Source organism: Hydra vulgaris, chromosome 07 (assembly GCF_038396675.1).
Source record: "Hydra vulgaris chromosome 07, alternate assembly HydraT2T_AEP".
Classification (NCBI taxonomy): domain Eukaryota; kingdom Metazoa; phylum Cnidaria; class Hydrozoa; order Anthoathecata; family Hydridae; genus Hydra; species Hydra vulgaris.
The window spans coordinates 17,001,725-17,028,354 of record NC_088926.1 but is presented as its reverse complement, the minus strand read 5'-3'; the positions used below and the strand labels follow the sequence as shown (position 1 = coordinate 17,028,354).

The 26,630-nt window shown below is 25.8% G+C and overlaps 1 protein-coding gene across 1 annotated transcript in view; it reads left to right on the top strand.

Annotated features, from left to right (window-relative positions):
• The window catches only part of LOC100215698 (transcription activator BRG1), an 83,640-nt gene that overhangs the window by 19,899 nt on the left and 37,111 nt on the right, over positions 1 to 26,630 (top strand). The window contains exons 4-9 of the mRNA XM_065801217.1: positions 5,299 to 5,443; positions 7,683 to 7,911; positions 12,879 to 13,005; positions 15,985 to 16,091; positions 16,593 to 16,833; positions 16,903 to 17,067. Coding sequence (XP_065657289.1) covers positions 5,299 to 5,443; positions 7,683 to 7,911; positions 12,879 to 13,005; positions 15,985 to 16,091; positions 16,593 to 16,833; positions 16,903 to 17,067 — 1,014 coding nt within the window. The remainder of the gene's footprint in view (positions 1 to 5,298; positions 5,444 to 7,682; positions 7,912 to 12,878; positions 13,006 to 15,984; positions 16,092 to 16,592; positions 16,834 to 16,902; positions 17,068 to 26,630) is intronic.

Sequence of the window (26,630 nt, the reverse complement as noted above, 5' to 3'; positions counted from 1 at the left end):
TGTTCATGCTGACGATAAAATACGTGTTATTTTTAAATATTTGAGCCACTTTAATTAGTCATAGAAAACTATTTAATACATTTGTGCTGACAATTTTTAAAGATTATTGAACTGTTATTATAAAAAGTTATAAAACAACAATAAAACAAACTTCAAAGTTGTTTTAACAATATAAAGAGCTCGTGTTAATGTAAAACAACATCGTGACACTATTTTATGCAATTTATAACATTAATAACATAATACGCATTTAAAATAAAGCAAAGTAAATAAATTGAATTGTTCTAATTAATAAATTAAAACATAAAACTTTAAACTTCATATTTGCACAAAAACATGCCTATAATCGGGCTTGGCCAGGAAGGCGTGCGATTTCAAGTCTTTATATGACCATGCAAATAATATTTTGTTATGACGATTGAACCACGGTTTTAAACAAATGCGCTGAAAAAATTGGTAGCTAATGATTTCAATTAAAGTATCATTGAAAGTTGTATAAATTTTCATTTATATTTTTTTAATTATATATTTTCATAAGTAAATTAAAAAAAGTGAAAATTATTTTAAAAAATTTAAATGTTGTAAGTGACAACTTTAAACAGCGGTCTCTTTAAAATTTTTTATATAAGAATCATTAAAGTTAATTAACTAGAAAAGCAGTAATATTTTGTCAAGAAGAAAAAAAAAAAAAAGGTTTTTTAAAGTTTTTTTTTTTTGAAAGTTCACTGAATTAAATAACTTTGATCTTTACTTATGTTTTTTTGTTATTGAAACGCCTTTAAGTAACAAATCATTGCTAATGATTTTTTAAAAAAATATTAATGAACAGTAATATATATTTTTTTATATTTATATAAGTATATTTTTTTTATTATAAATGTCTTTAAATTAAAAAAAAAATTATATCAACTTTTTAAATAATCGATTTAATTATTTTTCCTTCTGTTTACGTTACTGCGAAGCGTTGCTAAGGATCTTTTTTTTTACTTTTATATGTGCACTTTTGTTAAACAATCGTTAGATGTAAGTTGTTACTTTATTTTTTTTATTTTTATTTTTTGTTATTCACCTCATCAAGGCCGAGGTAGTGGTACTACCAGGGACGTGGTGGGAATCGAACTCGGAACCTTTCCTCTATGAAGCGAGCGCTTTACCACTACACCACTACCGCATAAAAAGCTTTTTTCATAATATTAAATTGTAAAAACATTATAAACAGTTCAAAGTTATTTATTCCACTACCGCATATACCACTACCGCATATACCGCATATACCACTACCACATATACCACTACTGCATATACCGCATATACCACTACCGCATATACTACTACTGCATATACCGCATATACCACTACCGCATTTAAAAAGCTTTTTTCATAATATTAAATTGTAAAAACATTATAAACAGTTCAAAGTTATTTATTCCATACGTAATTTAAATAATCTTATTGTTATAGTTTATTTTTTATTTTAGTTAAGTTTTAGTTTTAGTTTTTTTAATTTAGTATTATATTTTTTAATTTTTTTTACGAAGATTAATTTGCTTCTTCTATGATTTTTTTTTTTTAAAGCTTCTGTGTAGTTAAGTTAATTTTTTTAGAGCGTTTTTAAAATGTATACAAACTTTCAAAACATATTAACAGCCGTTGTCAAGTTTTCAAAATCACAAAGTATTTGTTTGGTCATATTATGATGTGAAATTGCATGCCTTCCTGGCCAAGCCTGTATAACTATACGAGTCAAGACCAAACGAGTAAGATCAAAGCAAAAAAACATTAGATACCATGTTTTTTATATTTTATTGTTTCTTGATCTAGCGTACTATTAAAAATTTAAGTATAATTAAGTTTTTCATTCAAATGGTTTTTAAGTTGATGTTTTCATTCAATTTTTTCATTCAAATTGTTTTGCAATAAAAAGTGAAAGAAAAAAAATTTAGTTTAATAAATCAAATTATATTTCCTTAAGTTTAAGAATTTGCTTAAATTATTTTTTTAGAAAAAAATTTATTTGTACAGAAGTAAAATAATTTATTAATTTTAATTTTTCATAATTTGATTTAATTTTAATTTTTGCAATCACTGGCTTAATGTTTGCAATAGAATGTTTCTACTTTTAAAATATTTTTCAAGAAACAAATTATAATTAACTATTCAAAACGTTTATGATTTAAATAAAACTTTCTTCGTCACTTGCACTATGATCTAAATCTGGTATTGTTACTGTAGCTAGATATACGCTTAACTTTCAACAACAATTTTCGCTATGCTGGGTATTAAAGATGCCGCTGAATTAAATTTGTAATTATTCAGCATTACAACTCTTTTAAATTTTTCAAATTTTTTTTCAATTTAAAATTTCAATTGCAAAATTATTTGAATAAGAGAGTTTTAGAAAAAATTCTTTTGTTCAAATAAATTTCTTTTTAAATAAAGTTTTAAATAAACTTTTTAAATAAAGTTTTTAAATAAACTTTTTAAATAAAGTTCCTAAAAACAACTTGCGTATTTATGGAAAACGTTTGATCTTGATATCGCTTTAAATAAAATATGAAAAAATGGTATCACATTTTTTATAATCTATTTGAAGTTTCTTTTTAAAAAAATTTTTGTTAGAGGCTTATATAATGTGTTAACAACATGTGATATAAATAGAAACATTTATATGGCTAATTTTTGCGAGTTTTTGAGTATATTAGTTAAATTTAATAGTTGTGTTACTGTAAGTTACTGTAGTAACTTAACTGGTTGTTTTGATTTAATTTAAAGGTAAATTTACTGTGATGTACTTTATCCATTCAGTAAATCAAACTAAATATAACTTTAAAATAATATTGGCTTCCACGCAGAGATTTAAAGTAATTAGTAATTTTTTTAATAAAATATAAAAATATTTATATAAGGTTGTATAAAATCTTCTTCATTACGTACCTGGTAATGAATTTTTGCCAACTTTAAAAAACACTTTAATGAAGGCAAGAGAATAACACTGATTTATCAAGTTTTAAAATAGGCATTGTTATTTAAAAAAAACTAAATAAAACTAAAAACTGAACATAGGGAAGAAATACCCTCTTACAGACAAAACATTTGTGGACATACCATCAATCAAGTTTTATTGCACAGCCCAATTCTCTTTTTATAAATACTGCATTATATAATTAGATTACAATTTTAAAACAATTATGACATGTGTCTATAAATATGATATGCTTCTCAAAGTTGTAATAAAGCATATATATAAATATCCTATGCTTCTTAATATATATATATATATATATATATATATATATATATATATATATATATATATATATATATATATATATATATATATATATATACATATATATATATATATATATATATATATATATATATATATATATATATATATATATATATACATATATATATATATATATATATATATATATATATATATATATATATATATATATATATATATATATGTATATATATATATATATATATATATAATATCCTATGCTTCATTTTGATGAAATGATAAAAAAATCTATGTATACTTTAGTAAAATGCTGAAGCTCTTTGCTTTTAAGCTCTTCACAAAGCTTAAACACAAAATATACACTTTCACATAATAGACAAATATAGGCTCATAAAAACTTATTTTAATTAAAAAAACAACTATAAAAAAATTTTAGCAAATTAAATTACATAAATTTACATAAACAGTACAACAAAATAATCCCACTTTAAATATAACAACAATTTAATGCAAAAGAAAATATAAAAAAAGATGGAAATTTTTTTATTGAAATAAAAATAAATTAGACCAATAACAAAAGGCTTTCAGTCAAAATTCTGTTCAGAATTACTTTTAAACATTTAATAACAACATCCTTAAAACAACAACCAACAATATCCATAGTTTATAAAAACAACAACCGACAACATCCTTAGTTTATAAAAATACAAACTGACAACATCCTTAGTTTATAAAAACAACAACTGACAACATCTTTAGTTTATAAAAACAACATCTGACAACATACTTAGTTTATAAAAACAACAACTGACAGCGCCCTTAGTTTATAAAAACAACAAAATATAAAAACTCATCTATTCCCCTAAAAATTATGTTTCGCTATATTTAGTATAACATTTTAGGTATTATACATTTGGTATATTTATATTTTATACAATTAAAGTTCTTCATTCAAAATAAAAATCAAAATTTCTTACAATTAGATAATGGCTGTTGAACTGAAAATATAAATGCATATAAAAACATTGTTATTAAATCTTTAGTAATAAAAATTTATAAAAAAAAAATTAACAAACAAATGCAAATACTTAGTTTATAATGGTATATAAAGAAAAATAAACATTTAAAAACTAACAAATGCTTTCTTCATTGTTATTTTAATCTAAATATATAAAATGAAAAACAATATTTGATACGAAAGAAAAAATAAAAGTAATACGTACAAAAATATATAATACGTAAAAAAATACAGATTAAAACTTAGTTATTAAATTCCAAATTTTTTAAATTAATGATTGCTTATTTAAATATATAAACAAACAATATAAAATATAAACTTTAGAGAAAAAAAAAATTAATCTAAATAATAATACTGAACTAAATAATTTAGTCAAATAAAAAGGAAAACTAAATAACTCAACTTAAATTGTTAAAAAATGGAATGCGACTTTCATTTTATCTACAACAACAAAAAAAACCCTGTTTAAAACAAAATATTTTGACAGACAAAGATTGAAATAATTTATTACTTGACATCCTAATTCTTTATTTTAGTTTTCTATAAAAAGAAGAAAAAATAACATATTTATCTTTTAACAAATTAGATTATATTTGCATAACAAGGTAGGTTATATGGTTGCATAATTAGATAGAAAATATAATTGCATAATTAGAAAGATTATATGGTTGCATAATTAGATAGATTATATGGTTGTATAATTAGATAAATTTATAATTGCATAGTTATATGAATTATATGGTTTCATCAAATTATCATCTAATACAATAAACAAGTTTAAATCTTAAAACAGATTAATCAGATATATACAGGTTGATAAAAGCTCAAGAGTGTCTTACTGCAAGGTTAAAAATATAAAAGGACATAATATAAGGCCAACTGTGAAAAATCTTTTTTAGAAAGCTCTGTGTAAAACCACACACAAATAAATAGCAGCATTAATTTCTTCATTATAATTTTATTGGATTGAATTAGAAAGTGATAAGTATCGCAAGAAGTAATAGGAGGTATTACAAATTTTTTATAGCAATTTCGAGCACAAATAATGGCATACAAGTTTTTTTCAAGAAATCAACCTGTTCCTGAAAACATTGCAATAGCAGCTATGGGAAGAAAACCACCTGTGCTGCAGTCCCCCGAAATGCCATATTTGCAAACCAATACTAATTCAGGTAAAAAAAGTTAAATATTTATCAATATTGTTTTAATCAATTTTGCTATGTAGTAATAAAAATATTGTTTTATCAATAAATTTTGTAATAACATATTTAGTTAAGATTTCTTTTTTTGATTTGTGATTTACAATTAGATGCAAAAAAAACTGCCAGTAAAATTTTTAAATTAATTAAAAAAATTTAAATTCATTAAAAATCTTGATATCAAAATTAATTACTCTAGATCATTTTAATAAAAATATATTACCTACTCTATGTAGTAAAAATTTTTAAATTATTCATGATCTTTTATTTGGGGAGTGGTATGATTTTGTCAGCGTATTACAGGGCTTGTTTTAAATAAAAAATGCTAATGCATTAGCTTAATGCGATATTTGACATCATAAAATTATAATTTTAATAATAATTATATAAAGATAATTATCTTTATTTTTTTATTTTTTAAAAACATTAACTTTTTTAAATTACTTCAATAATATTAATTACCGCAAAACGAGTTAAATGTTATTTAACTTCTTTTTTATTATTACTATAAGGAAATGGTAATTTTATTATTATTTTTTTAAATGTTAAATAATTAAATTTAATATTGCATTTCTAGAAATGTTTGCTATTAACAAATTTCTTTCTTTTCTCGACATTTGCATAATTGAATTAAAATATTTTAAATTTTTAAAATGATTATTTCTTAAATTTCTAATTGCAGCTTTGCAACTACAAATGATTTTTTATTTAAAAAAAATTAAAGAGTAACAAATAAAAAAATTATTTAAACTTATTTACTTTATTTATTAAAAGTTTATAAGTTTATTATTTTATTATTAAAATTATATCGCTGTATATATCGTTTATTAAAAAATAATCGCTGAGATTTAACTTGCGTTATAAAAGTTTAGCTTACAAAAACGTTTGACTTTTTGTGCAAGTTTTTGATGCAGCCGTTTATTTAAAATTTAATTTTGAGTAAAAAAAAAATGTTTAGGGAGGAAAACCGAAAAAACAATTGCAATAAAAATGAGCTAATTTTTTTTAAGAACAAAATAAAATTTCAATATTGAATAATATTTAGTAATATTTTTAAATAAATTTGACAGTTAAGTTAAACCCAAGCATTAACTTCAACTTTAATAAACTTAAATATATTTTTTAAATCAAAATTAAATTATATATTTTTAAAATCTAAATTAAGTTATGTTTTTTTTTTAGAATAAAATTTTATATTTTTGAAAATTAGTTTTAAATTAAATTATATATTTTTTATCAGAATTAAATTATGTTTTTATGATCTTTGCTTCAAGCTCACAATAAAATAAAAACAAAATAAAAATAAACTTTTTATTTTATTTGCGTTTTTTTCATTAGTAAATAGCGTTTATATCAAATATAATTGTCATTCAAACTTTTGTAACAAATATTTTTAAATAAACATCATTCAAATGTTAATGTGACTTTTTTTAGAATTAATTACTTCTTTTATCTTACCACTTATAGAATAATTTAAAAGTTAGAAAATGATAAAAAGTTGTTTAACCAAAATCGCTTACTGCTTACGTAAAGTTGCTTAAGGCGTACATAAATCACTCTACACATAACACTTTAAAACAAGGCCTGGTATTATGTCTAAACAAAAGCTTTAGATTTCTATAATATTTAAAGAAAACTTTTTCTTTTTTATATAATTTTTAAAACTTTTTTACTACTCCTAATAGTGAAACCTAAAGAACATCATTTTTGAGTCTTTAGGTCAATTTTGCTCAACAGCGTTAACTTGATTTTTTATAAATTTTTTTGAAAAAGTGCGTTAACCAACTATAGATCCTAGTTCTAATCTATTCTGGTACATATTAATAAAATGTTGTTGTCATAATACAACATTTCTGTCGATTTTCACCAAATATTAAAGAATTTCGACTAAGGAATAGACTAATAAAGTAAAACAGCCAAAAAAACGATCGTAACAGATCATTATTAAATTATGATGGTCATTTCACTTAAACATTTATTAAGAAAACATTTCACCTCAGCATTTATTTAAAATTTTATTCAAATTTGGACAAGCAATTATGATTTTTAGGAGGAAGAAAAAAAAAAATGAAAATGAAAAAATTAAATAAAAAGGTAAAAGTAAAAAATTCTATAAACCTTAATTTAAATAAAAAATTTTATTATACTTGTTTAAGCTATAAGATCAAAGGTTGAAAATATCATAGTTTCTAAATTTCATTTTTTTATTTAGTTAATTCCGAACCTGTTGTAGAAAATGAAAATAATGCACAAGTAAATATAAAAGTTGAATCTCCAACTGTTAATTTAAAAAAAGAGTCTTTAGAAGTTAATGCAGCTGAAACCACTAGTCATCCAAAGAAGCTTCCTAGTTTAAATAGTCCACCTAGATCTCGACTAGCACCAGTTACAAAGCCTATGGGAATTAATCCTGTTGAAATACTTGAAGAGCGAGAGCGGAGGTAAAAAATCTTTTTAAGCAGGCCTTGTTTTAAAGCATTATGTTATATGTGTTTTGTGTGAAATTTTCTGTTGATGTACACCTTAGAGTAGAACCTGAAAATCAATTGAATGTTCATATTAAATTTCATTGTAATTGTTTAAACTTTAACAAATAATGAATAAAGATAAAGTGTAGACAATAATTATAATTATTGTCTAAAGTTAATAAAAGTTAAGCAATATTTTTTAAATTTTTTTTACGACTTCTTTTTTTTCAACTTTCAAACAATTTTTTATGACTTATAACATTTTAAAATGCTTTTTTATGACTAATGGTTAACTTTAATATTTGTATGTAATTGGTTATATATGGTGGATTATATTGCTTACATATGGTGGATCATATTAGGCAATGTATTAGGCAATAGGTTTATAGTCACAGAGAAAAGATAAAGATTTAATTAGTGCAAAAAAATGCACTCTAAATGTGAAAAATTGGATTTAGAATCCAGTGAGAAAAAGCCTTAAAGAAAAATAATCTGAATCAATTTTCCATGCTGTTTTGTAGGAACATCAATCCAATGAAGTTAAAATATGGAATTTATAATGCTAAGTTCAGCAAAGAAATAACATTCTTGGGATTTTCAAGCACTTTAAAATGTGTCTCATAAATGTTTTATTTGTGAACACTTTCCAGCCTTTTTTTTTATAGATTGTTATCCTAATTTTCAATAAAGGACATTCTATAAAATACAATGCTTAAGTTTCATTTGAAAATTATTTTAATTATTGTTAGTACTTGCTTTACAAAACATACAATCATTACCCAAAATTTGCAATAAAAATACTGAAAAAATGGGTAAAAAATCAAATAAATTTCAAAAAAAGCAATGAATGAATTAATGACTAAAACCTTGCTCTGGTAATTTAGAAAATTTACGCAAATAAATTACATATAAAAGTCTAGGGCTATGCTACTTGTATGCTGGTAGGACGGTACAGATACATTCATAAAAGTCATTTGATTCTAACAAGAGATCTGTTTTGGAGATGACCCTGAATAGTTGTTTCAGCAAGACAACAGTTGTCAAAATGCAAAAGCAATAATAACCTGGTTTGAAGGAACAAAAAAAAGGTGCGCTTTTGGTCAGGTGTGCCAGATTAAAGTTATGGACTGTTACTGACCAAAATTTTTTTAAGTTTAGCTGAAGAACTAAAAGAAAGAGTTATATAATAGTTTATTGGTTTATGCTGTAGATTTGACTCTAGTTAAGTCAAAACTTATTTTTGTTCTTATATTAAATATAAATAAGATAATTTTTTAAGTTACTTTAAATTATGAAAAAGTTAAATTAAATTTTCTGTTGCAATCAAGTGATTTAATTGCTTTATTTTTTTTTGTTTCTATCTTTACAAAGAATTGTTAAAATTTTTTTTTTTAACTTGACTAACTAATCAGAGCATGAAATAATTTAAAATTGCTATTTTAAATAGACTATATTTAAAAAATTTTTTTTTTTTTTGCTAGCAACTTTTTGGAAAAATTAAATGTTTATACAATTTAAAAATAATATATATAACACTTTTTAGTAATTTAAATAAAATTTGTTCATTCATTAAAAAATCATTTAAAGTAATTTGTAAAAGCGTTTTGTGTTACTTTAACAAAACGTTTCAAAAGATAAGTTTTTAAGTAAATTATTTTAAATGCAATTAAAAATGTAACAAAAAGTAATTCGGTTCGAGTTTAAATTTTTGAGTTTTATTTATATTTATTTTCTTTTTCCATCAGAATTTTTTTTTTCTTTCTTTTTTTTTTTTTAATTTTCTTTCTAGTTAAAGCTTAGCTAGCGTTTGTTTTTTTAGCACATTTCTAAAATGTTTAAAAATCATCTAAACAGTCGTGGTCAGGTTGTCAAAAAATTAAATCATTTGCGTGGTCAGCAATAGCGCTCAACCGCACACCATTCCTGTCCAGGTCTGATATATATATATATATATAATTATATTTATATATATACATATATATATATATATATATATATATATATATATATATATATATATATATATATATATATATATATAAATTGTTGCATTTGGGAGTATGTTAAGGTAAAAATTGATTATTTTTACAACAAATACGTCACTTTTAATTACTTGTGACTTTCGTTCAACATTTCGGTGTTGTCAAAAAGTTAAAACCATTAATTTAATTACAAATTAATCGTTTTTTAAAAAAACTGCAAAAACACAAATTTAATTGACTAGAATGTTTTTAAAAAAAATTCAGAATATTTTTAAAACATTCTGAATGTTTTTAATAATATAAATAATATTTTTATTTTTATTAGCCTGACTCGCAAGGGAGTGCTGCTGCATCAATTGAGGGTTTGGTTGGGGCAGGACGTCTATCAAGTAATAAAAATAAAAATTCCGGTAGTGCATTTTAATTTATTTTTTTTGTGGCAACAAAATATGGAAAAACTTTCTGATAACCAGTAAGGTTGTCAGAAAGTTTTTCCATATTTTGTTGACACAAGCTGCCTAGCTAGTAATAGTTGTGTATTGTCTGCTCCTAAATAATGGTACGTTTTTATTTTTACCTGAATCGTTTGACACAAACAAACAAATGTGCACAATTTAGATGATAAAATTGACTCATTTGTATATTTTTAATCATTAAAATTAGATGTTTGATTTTTTTTTTGTGAATTTATGTGAAAAATTTTAATGAGAGAAATTGTTTTTCATTAAAAATATCTTATTTAATTTTAATTTATAATTTGTTTTGTAAGATACTAATAATTTTCTGAAGGTAAAACACTTTTTTTTTCTCGAAAAATTTTTTTTAATGAATATTTAGGACCAAAATCTATATTTTACTAATCATGGCTTTAGCATAAAAATATTTGAATGAGAATCAGCAAAAATTAATTTTGGATTTAATTAAGCAAAACAAAAACTTACAGAGCTATAAAAAAATAGACTGGAGTTCCATGCTCCACCATTTCAAACATTGTAAAAGTCACCAAAGATTTTGAAAGGATGTAGGCGCAAACATAAGACTACCATCAAAGAAGATCACTTGGTTGTAAGATTATTCAAGAAAAATAGATTTGAGTCATCCAGAAAAGTTGCAAAATATATTGAAAATAACACTGGAGCCAAAATAACTGATAAAACAATCTGAAATTGTTTACATAAAAATGTGTTTAAAACGTATCAAAACGTTATGGTCAGTTACAGATAAACAAATAGATAATCGTCACTTCAAGTGAAAGGCGGAATTAGAAACTCCTGTTACAAAGCCTTGGGAAGAAATAAATTCTGATATTACAAAAAAAATTAGTGGGATCTATGCCAAAAATGTTTAAATGCTATTATAAAAGCTAAAGGAGGTCACACAAAATATAAATTCTACCAAGTTTTCTTAAAAAAATATTTATGTTATGTGTCCCATTATTTTTTTCCAGAGAGATTAATCAAAAAACTGATATGTTTACTTATTATTAAATATGATTTTTGAAGAATTTAAAAGTACTCTGGAATATCTTTTTTTATAAAAATGATACTAGCAACTATCTTAAAAAAATCGTTTACTAAATAAAGTTATTTTTATATATATATATATATGTATATATATATATATATAAATACAACCCTCGGAATTAGCGTCGGCATTCGGCAATGCCGACCTAACTGCCGACCTGAAAGTGTTTGAGGTCAGCAAAAAATTGCCGACCTCATTTCTATGTTTTATGGTCAGACCTTTGTATCAAATAATTTTTGCCGACCTGATGCCGACCTCTATAAGATTGAGGTCGGCAAATTATTGCCAACCTCATTTTTCCTAATTCCGAGGGTTGTGGTTGAAATATATATATATATATATATATATATATATATATATATATATATATATATATATATATATATATATATATATATATATATATATATATATATATATATATATATATATATATATATATATTTCAACCTCATCATCAGTTAAAATATATTTGTTAAAAATGACATAAAATATAGTAATTGTAAAAATAAGCATAATGAAAGCCATGCAATTGATAACAAACTTCTTATATATACAAAAAGTTCTTCTTACAAAAAAGAGCTTCTCTTTATTATTAGCAAGGTCTTTGAATATTTGATTTTCAATCTTTGTGCTGATCTACAGCTGACTTGCTAACTGCTGTGATTAAAAGATTATACTGTACATTAGATGGAGGCGTCAAAGCAAAGTTCTTTGCTCTTGATATTGTTTGGCTTGCTGGTCTTTTCTATAAGCTTGCTTCATATGGTGTATCTGGTAAAAATTTTGAGATTATTAAATCATTTCTTTTTAGATGCTTTATTTATATATGAAGGCCAAGACTATTCTGCATTTCCTGTAACTTCTGAGGTAACACAAGGTTCTATCCTTGTTCCTGTATTGTGTCTTATCTACATTATTGATCCTCCTGACAACCTCACATCTAAATCGGTTCTTCTAATGATGCTTTCTCTCTTCTAGACAAGGTCAAAAAATGCATTTTAAATGTATCTGCTTTATCTGCCAAACTTAGGCATCTCTCCCATCCTTGTAAGGTTGCATCTCTATCTTTTTTCTATAAATACTATCATGGTAGCTGCTCAAAGGAGCTATTATCCCTAGTCACCATCAAATCTATTCATCATCAAAGTCCAATTCTTTTACTTTATATGTTTCTGCACGCTTTAAAAACTTTTTCATCTAGTTTTTTTCTCTGCACTTCACTCCTTTGGAACACTATCTCATTTTCATGATTTCCTGACTCATAAAACTTATTAGTGATTGCTTACAGCCTTGTTGAGAATTAAATAAAAAATTTAAAAACTTGTTGTAAGTACTGTAATATTGAACATGGTTAAAATAATATGTTTGAATATTTATTTAAAATGACTTTAATTTCATAGTTGGTTTAATAAGTATTGTTTTTTGTTTTAGAATATTATCACGCATAGCGCACCGCATACAAGTCTTACAAAGTTTACCCTCAACTATCAGTGAGCATATTAGAACTAAAGCCTTAATAGAGTTAAAAGCATTACGATTGCTTTATTTGCAAAAGCAGGTAAACAAACTATTTTAAATATTTAACACTGTTTTCTAGTATTTTGTTACACTGTTCTGAATCTTATTAGTTTGGTTTATATAACTTAATTATTAGTTTAGTAAACTTTTGTTTTATGCTGTTAATCAGATCTTATGTTTGTATTTTTATCTTATGTTTGTATTATATATAGTGAATTAGAAAACTTATTATTATATTTATTTCTTTTCATTTATATGCAATAGTGGTGTAGTGGTAGAGCGCTCGCTTCATAAGCGAGAGGTTCTGCCCAAACAGAGTACTGCTCAACTTATTTCTCCGCGCAGCGACCTTGTTTGTCAAGATGTTTAAGAATGTTTGTCAAGGTGTTTTAAGTTGTGTTTAAGAGTTATAGAGTTGAGAGAAGGTAATAATCACAATTAAGTAGCCTCCTTGTCTGTAGTGGCCTTCTTGGCCTTGGGAAGGTGAATTAACATTTGAAAAAAAAGTTTAACAAATAGTCATATACAAATAGTCAATAGGCTACTTGAATTCTTTTGCTTACATTTTTGTGCACCAAAGTACTACTCATGCCCTGAATTGGCAGTGACCAGATTTGAACTTGTATAATGGCGTGCTTTCTCCACAAAGCCTATGCAGAATTGTTCTAAAAGGCATATTTTTGCAGGATTTAACCATATATGCTTGATTTGTAGACCCATAAATATATAAACGCTAAGTTTTATAAAATTATTTAACTTAGAGTAAACTAAGTAGTGTTACATTGCGTTATAAAAAGATCTGACTTTTATCAGCATTGATATTATAATTTTTGAGATTGTAGAAAAATCAATGGATAATTTTTATTTTTTGACTGTTAATTGCTAAAACAATATTTTGTGTTAAAAATATTTTTATAATGTTAAGTAACTGAACAATACATTATCCAGGAGTTATAAATATTTTATTTCATATTTTAAATATTTTATTGATATTATAATTAATTCCAAGTTTTATTTAAAATAAAATTGATCTGATAACTTGTAAATCTAGAAATTCTTTAAGTGTTTCACTTTTATTCCAAAACTTTCTTTTGTTTGGAGAACTTTAACTTTTTATATTCAAATAGCATAATTTTTATTTAATAATTAATTATTAATAGATATTTTTGTTTTTGTTTTTACAAAGATAGATTTAGTAGAAAAACTTTTTAGATAAGTAAATTTCTTTAATCATTTTTTATCATTTTGAAAATATTTGACCAGATAAAAAAGTCAAATATCAAACTTGATTTTTCAATTCTATGATTATATAGCAATTAAATAATAGGATAGTCAACAAAAACAAGCAATAATTAAATTTAAAACTAATTAGTTTTATTTATTAATTATTATTATTATTTTAATTATTACATATTTATTTATTATATAAATATATTATTAAAAAATTTAATTATAAAATGTTTAATTGAAAAAAAAATTTAGTTTTACAAGCAATTTATTTTAATGCTTAAAATCAGTGATCAGGATTTCTTTTAATTAAATAATTTCAGGATCGCAAATTCATCTGGCTGTTGTGATTTTAGTTTAATCCTTGATTCAGTTTCTTGAATTTATCATTAGAAACTTTTTTATGCAAAATACTGATATACGTGAGCTCTTAGTTTAACACTTTATTCAGATAATTAAAAAAATTAGTTTGTGATAGCATAAAGAAAATAAAAAATTATTTACTGATCATTTAAAGAATATAGTAAAATAATTTTTTTTCCAAAAGACCATTATAAGATAGAAAACTTAGGGCCCATGCGGGATTCTCGCATAGCCTCTGAGGCCAGCACGCCACTGAACTTGTATTGCACAACAATTCAGGTTTTAACATTTTGTTTAAAGCTCTTATTAAAAATTATTATACAGTCTACTATTCTAGTTTTTTGCAAATATTTATATAATTGTCTCAGAAACACATTGATAATCATATAAATATTTAAAAACAACAAAATAGACAACAGTTATATGAATATTCTTCAACGAGTGAAAAAAATTTAAAAAAAAAAAAAACTTTAATAAGTATTGAGTTTAACTAATGTATACCAAAATATCCCTATATATGTTATATACAGGGCTTGTGATGAAGCGAGCGCGATCGCGCTCCGCTCGTAAAACGCGCCCGTAAACAGTATTTTCAAACTTTCTATGCGCAATAAACAACGCTCGTTCAACTTATAACGTCGTTATTAACGAGCGTATAAAATAACGCTCGTCCAATAGTTCGGGATTATTTTTTTATTTTCATAAAATATTTAAAAAAGATCTTTTATTAAAGATATTCTATTATCAAAGCACTAAAATATAAAAATCACTACGTTGTTCTCTTTTGCACTAACGTAATGAATGAGCAGTTTGAAGTCGTTAATAGTCACTAATTTCAATAATGGAATGTTCACGTGGATACGCAATGGAAGTATAAAAATCTACTTCGTTGAAGTAGTTTCATGAGTGTGATACTAATTCAAACATTTTTTGACGAAAGAATTATGTAACAAATAAAAAAAGAATATAAAAAATAAAAAGCTTTTTTTGAGCATCGCCTTCAGCAATTTTCATGATCACGCTCGCCGTCGTTATCTCGAGCGCACATAATCACGTTCGATGAAAACATATTCTAATTTTACGAGCTCAATATAACACGCTTGACGATTTTCTTCATCACAAGCCCTGTATATATATATATTTAGTATATGTATATATATAAATAAATATATATAAATAAATAAATATATATATATATATATATATATATATATATATATATATATATATATATATATATATATATATATATATATATATATATATATATATATATATACAAATATATATATTTTAACAAAGGATAAAGAAAATTATTTTACTAATTTTTATGATTGTTTTTACTTGCGATTCTAATTTAAAAACAAAATGATTTGATGACTTAGTTACCATTTTTTTTCTTGAAATATATAATTATATTATTTATTAGCTCAGATCTGACATAGTGATGTCTATGCGAAAAGATACCACACTGGAAACTGCACTTAATGCTAAAGCTTACAAGCGTAGTAAACGCCAAAATTTAAGAGAGGCCAGGTAGATTTTTTATTTTAAATTTATGTAGCTTCAAAAATATTTTAGGCTATTTAAACATTTTTTAAAGTGTAAATTTTTTAATTGAAATTAAAATCATTTACACAGGTCAAGAAAAAAATTTTTTTTTCTGGTGCCAACCAAACAATATCTTTTTCGTAGAGCATTTCTCATTTTGATTTCAATTATGCAACTCATTTTTTACCATCTCGCCAAGTTGTAAAAATATTTGGATTCTAGTCTTTAGCATTTGGGATAAAATCCCTTATATTGTCAACAACAAAAAAATTGAAAAGTATGTCAACCTGGCTCTACGAAAAACATTTGTTTGCTTGGCACCTGAAAATTTTTTTCTGGTTCCAATCAATCAATGGTAATCTGTTAAAAGCCTGTTAAAAACTGTTATAATCATAATTATAATCAAAAGGTTTTTGTAATATTTTTTATAAATTGATTTACACATTTATTTAATATGTTTTTATAGAAACTTCTATTCTTTTATAGAATGACAGAACGACTTGAGAAGCAACAAAAGCTTGAAGTTGAGAAAAAAAAGAGGCAAAAACATTTAGAATACATAAATACAATTTTGCAACATGCTCGTGAATATAAAGAGTTTCACAGAGGCGTGCAAGCCCGCATACAAAAGACAAACAAACTTGTGATGGTTTATCACACTAACTCTGACAGAGAAAGGCGAAAGGAGGAAGAAAGAATAGAGAGAGAACGTCTTCGACGCCTAATGGTGAAAATTTATAAATTTTAGTTTTATTTATGTACTTTTATGTGTAAACTAATTTATATAATTTTTTAGGCAGAAGATGAAGATGGTTATCGACAGTTAATTGACGAAAAAAAAGACCAGAGATTGCACTATTTGCTTTCTCAAACTGATGAGTATATAACCGGTCTCATGCAGCTGGTTAAAAAACATAAGAAAGAAGTAGACGAGAAAAAAAAACCTAAACAAAAAGGAATGGTTAGTAATGTTGATACATACATACATATATATATATATATATATATATATATATATATATATATATATATATACATATATATATATACATATACATATACTATACATATATAAATACATATATAAATTATTAGTAAATCACTTTTCAAACTTTTTTCATTTTTCACTGTTTCATCAATTAAGAATCATTAAAAATGCTGATGAGTCTTAATTGATGTGTGTATATATATATATGTATATATATATATATACACACACACACTCACACACACACACACACACACACACACACACACACTACCGGCAATTAATTTGAGACCAGTGATGAGAAAACAGTAATTCTATTAAAAATCAATTAAATCTATCAGTTATATTTTCGTTTATGTTTTTTTCGATCTTAGTGAACAAAGAAACTACAAATTAGTTCATGAAATATACTTTATTATAGTTTTCTTCACAAATATTTCTAAACAAATAGAAAACTTAACAAACATTAAAAAGTTAAATTATAAGGTCTTTATTTTGCACAAGTTTCAAACTTTGCGTTCATCAAAATAACCACCACGTTTCTTCATTACTGCTTTACATATTCTTGGCATACGAAAGATTAATTTGTTTAAAGTTTCCATGGTTACAGCTTTCCAAGCCTTTTGCCATAAATGTTTCTCAGATTTTACATGGAATTTCTTTACATACCAGTCAATTTCATACCAAAGGTCAATGGGATGAGTGGGGGTGACCGCGCAGGCCAGTCCATTAAAGTAAGGGTTTTTTCTTGTACTAGTTGATTCAGATAATTTGTACAAAGTTTAGATTTGTGCTTTGGGTCATTATCTTGCACCATTCAATGAGCAGATGGAACGGCATGATTCTCCAAAATTTCTCTTTATTGCTTCTTCTTCATAATTCCACGAACTCTGATCAAATCTCCTATTTTGTGACCTGCAAAACAACCCCATACCATTATTGAACCTCCTCCATGCTTAACAGTATGCACAATGCACTGCGGAATGTAACGTTCATTCTGGTGCCGGCCTACAAATACTCTTCTCTTGTTGCCAAATAATTCAAACTTGGATTCATCGCTCCATACTGCTGTTTTCCATTGACTTATTGTCCAGTTTGCATGTTTGTGAGCCCATTGTAGTCGTTTCTCCTTGTTTGCTTTCCTTAGCAATGGTTTTTTGGCAGCTACACGCCCTCTAAGTCCAGCTTTCATCAAATGGTTTCTCATTGTCCAGACACAAACAAGTTTTTCAGCAGTTTTATTGTATTCTCTCATTATTTGTGGAGCTGTTAATTTTCTGCTTGACATAGATAATCTCGTAATACAACAATCACCATGTTCATCTATCTTTCTAGGCTGTCCAGGTCGTGGTAAGTCACAATGATAACCAGTTTCCTTGAAATGCTTGATTGTATTGTGAACTCCAGTCTTTGATATTTTCATTTTTTTAGCAATTTTTCTTTCTGAAACACCTTTTTCATCAAGTAAAACAATGCGAACTCTCTGTTCAAAGCTCTGAGCAAAAAGGTCTCTGTTTAATTCTCGAACTGAGCCATTTTAGTACGACAAAATAGAAACTAAAAAAAAATAAAAAGTTCAAATAATACAATATTTGTATATTCATTTGCAAGTCATTATATACTATATTGGATCTACATAAAGTATCTACAAAAAGCTACCAATTAGAAAAATTATATTTTAAATATCAATTATTGGGTGCAAAAATGCACTTATCCTATTCTATTAACTTATTTATTGTGCTCTATATATTTTTGATTCAAAAATAAAGAAGTGCAAATATGATAATCAGATATATTTATTTTTGAAATGTAAATACCGTTTTTAACCGCTGGTCTCAAATTAATTGTCAGTAGTGTATATATATATATATATATATATATATATATATATATATATATATATATATATATATATATATATATAAGTAAAAGAAATGAACATATAATATACATTAGTAAAAGAGATAAACACATGCATACAAATACACACACATACATACATACATACATACATACATACATACATACATACATACATACATACATACATACATACATACATACATAGTGTATTAAAGAAATGTTACAAAAGAAGAGAGATATTTTTGCCACATTCTTTTAATTCTTTGTATTTATAGATAATTTTTAATTCCTAATTTTTAAAGATAAATTGTTTATTGTATATAAAACAATAGAATTAAATTAAAGTTGTTATTAAGCTGGACAATCTGAATTCTGAAAAGGTTTCAAGTTTCTTAAAACTAGAAAAAAAATTCAGGAAAACAATCTTTTTTAAATTAAAAAAAAAATTTAAGTTTTACAAAGTCTAAAATTTTCTGTTTAAATTCATTTCTTTCTATTGTGTTAAAGATTCCATTTCTCCACATCCATTTCTTATTATTATGTTATATTGCTTTTTGATAATTTTGACAAAGGAAGTGAGTCTAGTGAAAGATTCTTCAGTCTGCAACAGTTAAATAACTTGTCAAAAAATCCAAAATCCTTTCTAGAATTCCTCATTTTGACATAATGGAGTTAGCTTGATTGTTGATTAAAGCATTGGTTGTTGATTGGTTTATTTGTTGTTCAATTTTACCAACGTTGCTGTTCCTAGCTAGATTGCTTGTCCCTTATAATAAAATAATATTATTAAGACAGGATTTTGAAATTAGTTCACAGTAAAGTATATGTAAAAGTGGCCAACTATTGGAATAATAAGATGTCGATAAAAAAGGTAGAGGAAATTTGTTTACTTTTTTAAGTCCTACAACTGTAACAAACATTATTCAAACTAAATGTATATTGTTATTACTATTTTTATTTGCTTAAAAACTTTTATGTATCAAACCTAATGGCATCTTTAGGCTTTGTCATAAACAATTTTCCCTGCTGTTTATGATGAAGCCTAAAGATGCCATTAGGTTTGATACATAAGTTTCCATGCAAAAAGAAGCGCCATGCACCTTATTCCTATTTAAGAAATTTTCAAAACAGAAATTGTTTACAAAAATCTTTTTTTATTATACTTTTATCTTATTTGTTTATCTTAAATTTAATTTTCATTTGCTACACACCAACACACACATAATTGGTCATAATGCCATTTATTTCTAATAATATTTGTTAAAATAAAATTTGGTGCTAATGGTAAAAAATAAACTTCTAATAATTATGTGAAGGCAAATTGTAACGGGTGATACGGAAGTTATCGGACAAAATAAAAACGTCAATAACTTATTTATAAATAAAAAAACAAACTACTATTATATTTTTTTTAAATAAAGCATTTATCTTTTAATAAAAATATATTATTTTTTATATGAAAAAACACCACCATCTGCATTTGATCTCAATTTTGCTCTGACGCCTTTCATATGCGACTGTAAAAAGTTTAAATCAATTTCTTGTAGTTTTAGTTTAATGCGATCAATCAAAACTTGCTCTGTTGAAGCTTGCCAATCTCCCTCGTAAACCTTTTGTGCCAAATGTCCCCAAAAATTTTCAATTGGTCGTGTTCGAGGCACATTTGGGGGATTGGATTCTTTATCAACGTAATAGACATATTGGTCCATCCAATTTAGAGAATCTTTAGAATAATGAGAACTTGCTAAATCTGGCATAAATAAATAGTTTAAGTCTCCATGATACTTGTGAATAAATGGAAGAAGTCGTTTTTCTAAACATTCATTAATATAGATTGATGAATTGATCGCTACAGCCTTGGAAGTGCAAAACAATGGCTCGGACATACCACGGTCAGATATGGCTATCCACATTAATAATTTTTTTGGAAATTTCTCTTTTCCTATAAAGCGAACACTTTCCTGGCATGTCTTTTTGTTGTTTGTGTAGTATCCAGAATTTCCAGGCATGTTGTCCCCTGCAAAACCAAAGTATTTTTCGTCATCGATGACTAGAAGCGATTTTGTGTTATAGAGTTGGTTAACTAGTTTCCTGCTTCTTTTCTTTGCCTTTATTTGTTGTTCTATAGTGTATTTTGGAGTTTTTTCACGTTTTCTATATTTAATATTAATTTTTTTTAACTGATGACCAATTGTCAATTGATTTACACCGAATTTAATACCTATTTTTCTCTGACTGACCCCTTTTGGATTGTTGACAAGTCTCGTTAATTCAGCTTTCTTTTCTCTAGTCCAGGATGTCGGACGACCAGGGTGCTTTCTATCAGAAAACAATTGAACAGTTTCAAGTCTTTTTAGGTTATCACATATTGTACTTCGAGCAAATCTTTCCTTTTCAAAATGATTTATGATTTATTTATTTTTTATATTAGGTTTATTTACAAAAAACATTTTTAGTTGCTTTCGAAAAGATTCTCGTTCAGCTGCATTTAATCTCATTTTAAATAATTGTGTTTCAAATAATAAAGTTTATATTTTATAGAACGTTTATGCCTACGCATTAAACCACAAAAACTAATTATTATGCTCAAATAATGAAATTAGGATTTGTTCGATAACTTCCGCATCACCCGTTAAAAAGATAGCATGTGGAATATCTTGAATATTTTATGAATAATTTTGATTGATTGGATCTGCTGATACGACAATTTTGTTTTCTTATATTTTTAATTCTGTTCCTTATTCAAATTTTATTTACAACTTTATTATACATAACTTATTACAAGTTCACTATACATAAACAAAAATTCTCGTTGGTGTAATTATATACACAATTAAACAAAAATTCTCGTTGGTGTAATTATATACAAAAATAGCTTATGACTAGCATTAATAAATTATATCAATCAACTCATAACAAAATTTTTTCTCTCGCCTTGAATTGGTAGGCTACATACTTATTGTTTTGAGAAGCAGTTGCAGATTTTTTTTATGTTCCCATTGTTGGTGTTGCATTGTACCAAAATACCGCTAGTAATAGACATATTTGTGTACTTGCAACTGTTTATTTTACTGTGCAGTGGTTATGCTCCACAATCCCATTTGGGATTTCAGAGCGATGATAGATGGTTACACCTATAAATCATTTTTACACACTATTTCTCACATATATTTAAAAATTTACTGGATTTAAAAACCGCTCCATTGTCCATCAATAGTTCTTGTGGTGGGCTATGCTCCCTGAATTTGGATTCCAATTGAGTTACTATACTTTTGGTACCTTCATGAAACAACTTTCTCCAAACTGTAAATCAACTTGGTCCTCAGTCAATCATTGTTAAATATGGGGACCCTTTGTAGTGAGTCACATCACAAGCAATGCGATACCATGTGTCTGGTACATCTTGCACTCCATGTTTTTATTTTATTGGTGCTGAATTGCATTGACAATATTTGTGCACACATTCTTCAACAACTTCAACTTCTCAATACGTGCGGTAGTTTTTGTTGATGTTTTGAATTAAATTTTGGAATTTCTTCTACATTATTTACTCCACATAGTTCTTTAGTATTTCTTCATGAAAGATTATTTAACCAGGTCTATGGAACTCTTGTCAACACGTCAGCTTTGTTTTTGAAGGACAGAAACCATTTCAACGTGATGTTCATATTATATTCTTTTATTAAATCTTGCAGTAGAGAATGTCTTTTTTTAATAAGCATTTCTGATGATTCATTCGATTGAACCCTGTGACTTTCAGTCAGCATACTTTTTAACCATCTATTTACGGTTACTGAATCGGTGAATACTGATAGGTTCTTTATATCCCACTTAGCAGCTAGGTTTATCCCACGCACCACAGTAATACAGGGTTCCTACTCCTCCTTAAAAACCTTAAATATCCTTAAAAAAAAAAAACTCCTTAAAAGTCCTTAAATAACCTTAAAAAAAAGTTAAAATTTGACTGCTCTCCTTAATTTCTCCTAACTTTCTTTTTTTTTTATCATCTTGGAAATTTTATTAAAGCGAATGGATTATACTTATCTTTAGAGAAGCATATAGTTACTTCTTTGATGAGTTAAAATTCTATACTTTTATATATATATATATATATATATATACATATATATATATATATATATATATATATATATATATATATATATATATATATATATATATATATATATATATATATATATATATATATATATACACCACATATATATCAAAAATATATATATATATATACCACATATATATCAAATATATATATATATATATATATATATATATACATATATACACAGTATACAGTATTGGACAAAACATTTGCAACCAACATCGAACAATGCTAAAAAGTGTTCCTAATTTTACATGTCTTAAAACCAAAACGAACTATACTACCACAGCAAACAGTTCAGGAGTCTGGAGTCATAGGATGTCATGACACGAGCAATCAGCTGACAGGTGACAGCACACAGGCAGAGTTTTTTTGACAAGTGGCATTTTGTAGCGGACAAAACAAGTGCAACTTTTTTGGTTTGTTTCATTTTCTTAAGTTTGGTCCGTGTCAACGTCACGTAAGTTTTTTAATAATTAAAGAAAGTATCAAGAAGTTTTCAGAAGTTTCCAGAAGCTTCCAGAAGTTTCCAGAAGAAGCATCTGGAAGCATCCAGTAGCATCCAGAAATATCCAGAAACATTCAGAAGCATCCAGACGCATCCAGAAGCTTCCAGAAGCATCAAAAAGAAGCATCTAGAATCTTCCAGAACAGGTTCACACATGTTCATTTTACTATATAAGAGACATGTAAATCGACATGTAATTCAGTCAGTATATGGAAGTCAATCAGTCAGTATTATCAAGACAGCTTATCGAAGTGAGTTTTATCAAAGTGTTTTATCGAAGAACATCAATACAAGAAGTGAAATAAAACAAGTGTTTCATTACATCAATACAGTCCACATCCAACCAAGACGTTGTGTTCCACAGAGCATTATTGTATCATCACAAGGTAAATGTAACACGGTAAGCCTTGAGAAGCGTGATTATTTATTTTTATTATTTTTATGACTTCAAGTGCAAAAATGGCTCCCGACAGTCTTGGATTGGAACTAAGAAAGAAAATTATTGGCGATTACGTAAGTGGAATGTCACAAAAAAGTATTTGTGATTAATATCGCGTGAAAAAATGGACCGTATCAAGACTATGTTCCAAATATCGTTCTACGGGAAGTTGGCAAAAGATAACAAAGGTGGAAGACCGCGTTCCACCACTTCTAGAGAGGATTCTATGATCGTCAGATCCGCCAAGAAGGATCCCTGTATATCATCAGTCGAGATACAAAAGCAATTAGAGCTGCCTGTATCAGACCGAACAATCAGACGACGTGCTGTTGAAGCCTGATTGTTTTCTTGACGCCCTGCAAAGAAACCGCTGATTTCACTAAAAAACCAGAAGAAAAGACTCCTGTTTGCTACATCTCATATTGACTGGAATGTGCAGAAATGGCTAACTGTCCTGTTCAGTGATGAATCGAAGTTCAACATCATTGGGAGCGATGGCATTTGTTGTGTACATCGACCAGCCGGAAAACGCCTCAATTTACGTTACTGGCATAAGACCGTGAAGTATGTTGGAGGCAATGTAATGGTCTGGGGGTGTTTTTCTGTTAACGGTCTAGGTTCAATACATCGAAACGATGAAATAATGGACCGTTTCATGTATAAAAATATCCTGAAAGATGTTATGTTACCTCATGCTGAATGGAATATGCCAATAAAATGGGTTTTTCAACAAGACAACGATCCGAAACACACTACAAAATTAGTCAAGCAGTGGTTTCAAGACAACCACCTATTAGTGATGGATTGGCCGCCTCAATCTCCGGATCTCAACCCTATCGAGAACCTGTGGGAGATCGTCAACCGCAGAATTAATCGTGAAGGTGTTCATAATAAGGATCAACTGTTTGAGCAAATCCAAAAGGCCTGGGCAGCGATTCCACAAAGTTTCATTTATAACCTGATCGAATCCATGCCTCAAAGATGCAAAGCTGTGATCGACAACAAAGGATTCGCCACGAAATATTGATAGCGAAATACAGCTTGGTCAACATTTTGTCGACTTGCACTTGTTTTGTCCAGAAGAAAATCAACTTTTTTTAATACTTTTGATTAATTTATTAATTTTCGTGTACAAATAATGAACTTTGTGATGAATAAAACTTGAAGAACTTTGTCTCCAAACAGTTACATAGTTATTTCTCTAAATTGTAAAATTGCAGCACTTTTATATAAAGAAACTAAATTATCATTATTTGGTTGCACTCGTTTTGTCGGATACTGTATATATATATATATATATATATATATATATATATATATATATATATATATATATATATATATATATATATATATATATATATATATATATATATATATATTTATATATATATATATATATATATATATATATATATATATATATATATACATATATATATGTATATATATATATATATATATATATATATATATATATATATATATATATATATATATATATATATATATATATATATATGTACATATACATATATAAATGTATATATACATATACATATATATATATATATATATATATATATATATATATATATATATATATATATATATATATATATATATATATATATATATATATATATATATATTAGGGTGGAGCGATTTTAATAGGAAAAAGAAAAGATCTTGAGGGTCCTATTTGGAATTTAAATTCTTGACAGGTCCTAATATGTTTGAATTTTTTTTTTTCTAAACCATATCAACCTTGGACTCAAAAAAAGCAGAAAAAAATGCTTGTTTCATAAATAATAATTTTATTAAAAAATTTTTTTAGTGAAAAAAATACTTGCAAAAATGTACCTTACAACCCCCGTTTTGGTGAGGACGGGGGTTTTAAATGAAAAAAACAACTCTACTTTTTTAATTTTAATTTTTTAATAAAAACAAATATTATTTTCAAAATAAGCATATTATTTTGCTTCTTTTAAGTATCAAGTTGATATAGTTTAGAAAAAAAAAAATTTAAACAATATTAGGACCCATCAAAAATTTAGAATCCGAAGAGGAACCTCAAGAACTCATCTAAACTAAAAAAAAAAGAGTAAGGTTCTTTTTTCACCAAAAGATATTGATTTGCAGCTCAGGCAAATCAAATTTTAAAAATTTTCAAAATCGCTCCACCCTAATATATATATATATATATATATATATATATATATATATATATATATATATATATATATATATATATATGTATATATATATATACATATACATATATGTATATCATATATCAGCCCTCCGAGTATTAGAGTAAGTATTTTAATGGTTTTTTTTTTAAATATTAAACAAACTTCATATTGTAAAGATTGTTATATGTTTTTCACTAATTACCTTCAGATGCCTAATTATAAAAGTAGTTTCCGGAATATTTGGTTAAATAATGATAGTTACACTTTATGATTTCAGAAAGATAAAAATCCCAGCCTTGCGAGATGCAATGTTTGTTTTAAGTCATTCTCATTAGCAGGCATGGGTATAAAAGCTCTTGATGTACATGCAAGAGGAGCAAAGCACATATAGTGATTGCCAAAAGAGGG